Source organism: Fundulus heteroclitus, chromosome 3 (genome assembly GCF_011125445.2).
Source record: "Fundulus heteroclitus isolate FHET01 chromosome 3, MU-UCD_Fhet_4.1, whole genome shotgun sequence".
Classification (NCBI taxonomy): Eukaryota; Metazoa; Chordata; class Actinopteri; order Cyprinodontiformes; family Fundulidae; genus Fundulus; species Fundulus heteroclitus.
In genome coordinates this window covers 7,960,591-7,967,663 of record NC_046363.1, presented here as the reverse complement: position 1 = coordinate 7,967,663, position 7,073 = coordinate 7,960,591, and the positions used below count along the sequence as shown (strand labels likewise).

General features: G+C 42.3%; 1 protein-coding gene across 1 annotated transcript in view; it reads right to left on the bottom strand.

Moving 5' to 3' along the window:
- Positions 1-182: 182 nt before the first annotated feature.
- klhl32 (kelch-like family member 32) overlaps positions 183-7,073 on the bottom strand; it is a 43,012-nt gene continuing 36,121 nt past the window's right edge. Inside the window, exons 8-11 of the mRNA XM_021321690.2 lie at positions 6,660-6,718; positions 5,066-5,258; positions 3,186-3,280; positions 183-712 (exon numbers count right to left, since the gene is read on the bottom strand). Of these exons, the coding sequence (XP_021177365.1) occupies positions 551-712; positions 3,186-3,280; positions 5,066-5,258; positions 6,660-6,718 (509 nt within the window). The 3' untranslated portion in view covers positions 183-550. The remainder of the gene's footprint in view (positions 713-3,185; positions 3,281-5,065; positions 5,259-6,659; positions 6,719-7,073) is intronic.

Genomic DNA, 7,073 nt, shown 5'->3' with positions numbered 1-7,073 from the left:
AAAAACAAAAAAAACAAACAAAGGTCCTTGCAGTCAAAGAACTTGTAACTAAGAATCCTGGCATTGCCCTTTGAATCGGCCTATAAAAGCTGTAACAGCAATAGATGGAAATTGTTTGCATTTCAGTGTTTTTTTTAAATTTAAAAAAAAAAAACAGCCAATGATGGAGCTTACAGCTTACAGCTCCATCATTGGTTCCAGAAACATGCTGTCCTGTGGTTAGTTGGACTGATCAGCTATAGTTACCTCTCAGGAGGAATGACATGCCTTCTTCCTGTAGACGCTACCCTAAGTACAACGCCATGTCTCTGTCTTGGGGGGGTGGGGGTACCGCCTTGACAGCAGGTGGTCCACAGAAGCTTTGAAAACGCCGTGGCTCCCTTGTTACACCTGTGCTGGAGCAGCCAGGTGCCCTTCTCATTACTGCTAGTTCTTTATTTTGTTTTTCTTCAGTCTGGTTTGCAAAGTGCCCACTGTCCGCCGTTTAGCGGTGAGTGCCTCCGTCGTCTGGCCGTGTTTTATGCTCTCGGACGTGTTGTCGGCCAGCGGGTTACACGGCACCTATCCTGTGATGCGGTACTTGCAGCGTCTGGAGGTTTGGGCAGGTGAAATAGGGAGCAGGAAGGAAACAGGTTGCGATCCCATTTGAGGCGAAAGGCAGTGTCGGCCCATAGAAAACCTCCTCCTTCCCCTCGGTGCTTAGATCCAGAACCTGAAAGAGGAAATTCATACTGTAGTACCTGGCTCCTTAGGTGTGACACCTGAACGCGGTGTAATGAGGCGTTAAAGTGCCCTGAGAAAGTATTCATGCCTAATAAACCTTTTCAAGTTGGCGCCAATTTCAAGAGATTTTAGTGGGATTTTATGATGAGCTATGCAAAACGAGTGCACAGTTGTGATGTGAAAAAAATTATACATGGGTTTCTGATTTTTTTTTCTTCAATAATATATGTGCTAAAATATTAAAAATACTGGGGGTGTAACAGTACACAAAGATCCCAGTTTGGAATAACTAGATAATTATCACAACAAAGTTTTCAGATAATGGAGCTACTATCGTGGTTTCTGTCAAATTGAATTACAAATCCTACCTTTACAACTGTTCATTTTAATTTCCGTTCCAAGATAAAACATTTTTATAGATTTATGGCCCGGTTCTTCGGTACGAATGACTCACATGGCACTCTGAACGGCTGAGATGATTCAGAGGCGGGCCAGCTGCATGATCACCAAGTGAAAAACAGGACCCTGGACAGCGATACACTGACGCTGCCTTTCAGATCCTTTCAGCTCTGGCTGAGGCTCGGAGGACTCAGAGTGCTTCATTTCCATTTTTCACAACAACAGTTTTTCCTTTCTTCTTAGTGCGTCTTAAAGGACGTTCAACCCCAAAAGGACGACGACAGCTCGAAGTTACATTGTACATACAAGTTAGTGAGTTTCAACTGGATTTCAGAGATGATCTCTAAACATGTTCCAATTTCTGCTTCATAGCTTTCAGGTCCTAACAACATTATTATCCTCTGGAAGCCGTAAAGTATTATAATCATTCTGATGACCAGAACATTTAAAGCCATTCAGGGTTAGGTAGCAGGACAAGGTTTTCATCGGCCTTTCTGAATATTTAGGTTTATTTATTCTAATAACTTTATATTTTTGGTTATGATGCTTTTGTGACCAGGTGTCACAGGAAAAAGCTATTTTAATCTTAACCCTAAAACGTTTTGTATTCTTTTTGATAAAAATATTTCTGAGGATGCTACCTCTTCAACAAAATGAGTATTTTTCTGAACAAACAATTTACAACATATAAATGATAAATATTGTACATACCCTGTATAAAAATGCAGAAAACTTGAGGGAAATGTCATTTGTCGTGTCATTTTTTGGTCTAACATATCAATTACGATACAAAGAAAATCTGAAGGCCTGACATTTTATTTATTATTTTTTTTAAATCAACAAAAGATTTTTAAAAATGTGAACTTTCCTCACAATTACCTGTATCAGGCTTTAAAGGGTTAATTCGATTTACCTGCATTAATGAAGAATATCATAATGGTAAAAACATTTATAATGTGCAACAACGTCTATTATTTGTTCTATTAACTAAATTTTGCAATTTTGTTTGATAAATGGTCTTCATCAGCCTTTTGACTTGACCGTTTCAGGGATGTTTTGTTTTAGCCAGTCTTGTTCATGGCTCATTAAAAACTAAACAGATTCATTTAAAGGACTGATTTACTCCATCGGTTGTCTTATTATGAAAGTCCCTGTCCTGTACGGCCACTGAAGCCTTCGCTTCAAACTCCCAGTGGGCAAATGTTCCCACAAACAAGATAAATGTTGTGTGATGTATTGCTTGAGCTGTTTGAAAATGCAAAGTGCCGTTTTAAATACAGCGAAGTTCCCCAATATTTTTATTTTACGCTATCCTACGTTCATTGGACTCGTACGGAGAAAACCTCAGTCATCTAACCCAGAGGCTTCTGGCCCACCGTAGACGAGTCTTTGTCCCGGACTACTGATTAACTTTACAGGTTTTAGTAGCGAGTCCGTTTAGAGGCTTAGAATGACGTCAACAGCTGCTTAATTTGTTTGGACATATTTGAACATACTGTTTGTATTAAAATCTATTTCAGCCCATCCACCCTTCCATCCGTCCATCATCTATACCCGTCCAGGGTCGTGGGCGAGAGGCGTGGTCCACCCTGGGCAGGTCGCCAGTCCAAAAAGATGGCTGAATTTATGTCATAAATATGATTTATCGTTATGATGTGTTATTTACCTTAATGTTAAATTAAGACTCAACTCTTTTTTTTCTTTTTTTATTGTATTTGCGGCCCTGGGTGGGGTTCTGACCCTAACTTTGATCTAAAATCAGACATTCTGATCTTGAAAGCTAAGTCTTTGTCATTGAGTTGATTTATTCAGACAATAAAAAGCCGTTTTCTAAAAGTTGAGACCAGCTCATTACATCGGAGGCGTACCTGCTGGTAGGACTGTGTAAAAATACGCTGTTCAAATTAAGAGCCTGATAAAACGTCTCTCTGGGCTACAGCCAGTTGCTGAATAGCGGATGTACTGTGCAGATAATCAGTCAGACTGTGCATCTGATGAGCCGTATGTCCCTCTCACAACAAAGCGCTGTAGCTGAATTCATGGTCCAGTGTCACAGCTCTCACCTGAATGCACGCCAAAGGCTCGTTGGTCCAAATGGAGTACCCTCCTACCACATAAATCCTGTCAGCGTGGACGGCTACTCCAGACTCGTTTTGACCTGAGGACGACATAGATGAAACTTCTCAAGATGGTTGCAACTTCCCTTGAGAGCAGAAAGAGGGTTGAGAAGAGAGGAAAGCTGGGACAGGAGCCGTGGAGCCTTTCCTGTGACCTGAAGGAACAGGTCCTAAAATCAGTGTATTTGTCTCCTTGCTGATTTGTTTTGTTTTGCTTATAGTCACACTTAAATGTTTCAGATCATCAAAATAATTTTTTATATAAGAGAAAATTGATGCTTGTATTGATTAAGGAGAAAAACTATTAAACTTTTTTTTAACGGCAAAATATAATTGCCTCGTGGATAACTGATTAATTAACTGAGATCTTTTTTTTTTTTAAAACCTCAGGCTGTATTACTGCCTCCGCTGTACAATCCAGAAATGTGTTAAACAGAACCTGTCTGACAACAAGAAGTTTGGTAAATTATCTCAAAAAGCAACGCATCCGGCTCTGACCTGAAGAAACTCAAGAGAAGATGAGAAACGACGTCCTTGGCACGTATCAGTTTGGAAATGGTTGCAAAGCCATTTCTCAGGCTTTGGGACGCCAGCGATCCACATTTTTAACAAAAAAACAGGATAAGCTTCCTAGAAAAGGCTGGCCTACCAAAATGATTTCAAGAACATATAAAGGACTCATCCAGGACGCAGCAAAAGAAATCGGAATACCCGAAGCCCTGCAGGCATCGCCTGCCTCAGTTAAGGTTAATGTTTATTAGAGTCTGAGTAAAAATCTTGATGATTTTTAAACCGTAGGGAAAATATTCTGTGGACTGATGAGTAGCAGTTTTGAGAATATGGCAGTATCTGGCCTAAAACTAACGCAGCATTTCAGAAAAAGACCAGGACACGGCAGTCAGATGTGGAGGTATGGTGATGGGGACACTCTGATGATCAGGACCTGGGAAACTAGATCCATCAGTTGGTGAATTTAAGCTTAAAAGATCTTAAGGTGAAATGGTTTACAGCAGGACAGCGATGCAAAAGAATTTGCATTTAGCAAGAAAAGACCGGACTTAACCACCCCAATAGCCCCTGAATTGACATAATTGTAAAAAAAAAAAATTAACAGTGGATCAAAGCACCTCCTTTACAATTATTACGAAAGCTTATTGGTAGTTGATTCCGCCGAGCGTAGCACAACCAGTTCTTGGGTTTGGGTAGCGATGACTGTTTCATTTTCCTCCTCAAGGAACACACTCATCATTTAAATACGGCTTTTTGTATTTCATTAGATCATTTTTGTTTTATAGTAAAATTAGTTTGATGGGCTGAATTCATTCAATCCACCTTCAAAAACGAAGGTGGATTGAATGAATGTGTGAGCACATCGATGGCGGGGGTCGTTTCTGTTATAGTCACCCGTAACTTTAACCTGCCAGGTTGTGGATCTGCAACACGCTGTTAACACCACTTTGACTCCTCCTTACAAAACAGCTTCTCCCCGACCTTGTGCAGTGACCTTCGGGGCTCTTGTCGCCAACGTGACACTTTTACAATTATTCCCAGGATCAACGAGCCTCCTGCTCCGTCCAGAAATAACACTAGGCTGTTTTCATCCCCGCGCTGCGGCCTCGCACTCAGCCAGCGAGAGAGAGAGCGCCATCAATGATCTAATTGAACTCTCAGTCAGACGGCTGAGGAAGCTGCGACGTTAATGTCACACTGGCTGCTGCTTAAACTGCTTCTGTTTGCAGACAAATAACGCCGTCATGCGGTCTGATTGCTTGTTTACCGTCGGCTCGGTAATTATCCCCGCGTGCGCTCCCGCCGGCCCTGCCCACCTGTGAGGAGGCTGAAGGAGCAGCGGGTCCACTGGTCCAGGTCCATGTTGTAGGAGTCGATGTGACGGACCAGGATGCGGTCGTTGTTGTAATCCAGGTCGTTGCCGCCGAGCACGTACAGCTGCCTCCTGACGGCCGCCATGACGTGGTACACGCGCCTCTGCAGCATGGGACTGCGGGCCAGCCACTGGTCCTGGAGAGGCGGGTGGTTTCCCAGAGAGGGGGAATTAAAAAAAAAAAATAAAGGATGTGCAGTTGAAGAGGGCGGGAGAGAGACAGAAAGGTGGAAAGGGAACGAGGACGGATGAGGAGATTAATATTTAAGCAGATCCATGCATGGGTAATTGATGTATGCTCAGCGCTAGATAAATAACGTGACACTGGAGCTCTGCTTTGTACTAATGACTTCCCTCCCTATTTCTAATCATATGTTTCATCCACTCCATTTTACACCAAGGATCCCTGCTCATCTCACTAAGTGTGGGGAAGCTTATTTTGTGCCTGCGTGCGTGTGTGTGTGTGTGTTCTTGATTGAGGGAGAGAATGAGAGTGTGTGTGTGTGTGTGTGTGTGTCTGCTGGGAGCTGACGGGTGGCCATCTGTTGAGGGTAGAGTGGGTGGGGGGTTGCTGTTGCTCTGGCAGGTGAATGTAGATTCGTGGTGAATACAAATGAGACTCTCTGCCTCTTTCTTTCTTTCTTTCTTTCTCTCACTCCTTCATTCCCTTGCTTGGAAGAAGAAGCGCAGACCCATGCGGATGTGCACCGTTCGTAGATGCACGCCGCCATGCCTCTGTGCTACGTACAACCACAACGCAATCCAGGAGTTGGATGGACGCTCTGCTTTCCTGATCTACAAACACTTCAAACGTCATTCGACCCGTCGGTCAAGTGTTGGAGTCAGACTCAGGCTCTCCTACGCTGATCTTTTCGGACAATTTCTGAGCGCCGTCATGTGAGGGCCTGAATCCACCATTAAGGTTTCTTAGGGGTAGGGTGCCCCAGTGTTTTTTGTGGAGTGGGGGGAGGGAAACAGCTGCCTTTGTTTACAGATTGATTAATAACATATCTATACATCATCTATATATCTATATCAATTTATAAGGAGAGCCTTATTGTAATGTGGTATCCATTTTTGCCCTTCTTGTTGTAAATTCATGTCAGAATAATGTCCACTGCAGGATTGAGGATTATGGGCAGATTAGGCCACATATGCTTATGTTTATATGTTTATATTATAAAAATGACTGATCGTGTTTTTTGAAGCCGTGTCCCATTTCTCAGTGGAATATTTTCTCCTCTTCCTCCATTAAGAGCCAGGGGACTGGGAGAGGGGATTGTCACTAACTTCACGTAAAACAGGTTCAAATCCTTTTTGCTGTGCAACATCAAAGATGTGTGCACCAATAGCAATAGATGTTTAGTTCAAAAAGCAAACTAGGATAAAAGTCTTAAAGAGCTGAAGAAAAGGACAGAGGTAGATATTCCTGTTTTGTCCCTTCAAACAACTTCTTACATCATCACTTGTGATTCCATCCTTTTTTGTTAAACATTTCCAAAGCATTTAAGATCCTGATCTAATCGTTTGATACCTACCTGCTCTGGGTCGTACACCATCAGCCGATTCTGGTACTGGGCTGTGTTTGTGACTCCGCCTGGAAGACAAAAGTACAACATCCTCAGTGTGCGTAACAAATGATAGCAGAAATGTGCATGCAGTCTGTGTGTGAACATGTGGAGTTACAGGGCCTGGCAAAAACATTCATACTCCTTGTCCCAACCTCATTGTGTGGTTTTTTTTATATTTTATATTTTAAATATTATACATTTAAATATTTTACATGACAAACCAACACAAAGAAGTTCAAATTTGTGAATTAAAGTTTTCATGGCCGTAGATCGTTTTGTCCCTCTGCGTTCTTGAATTGTTGCGGTTTTGGCCGTTTCAGTTCCAAAAATGGTCGCACCTTGCTTCTGTTCATTTTTCACCCAGAAGACGTTTCAAACCCA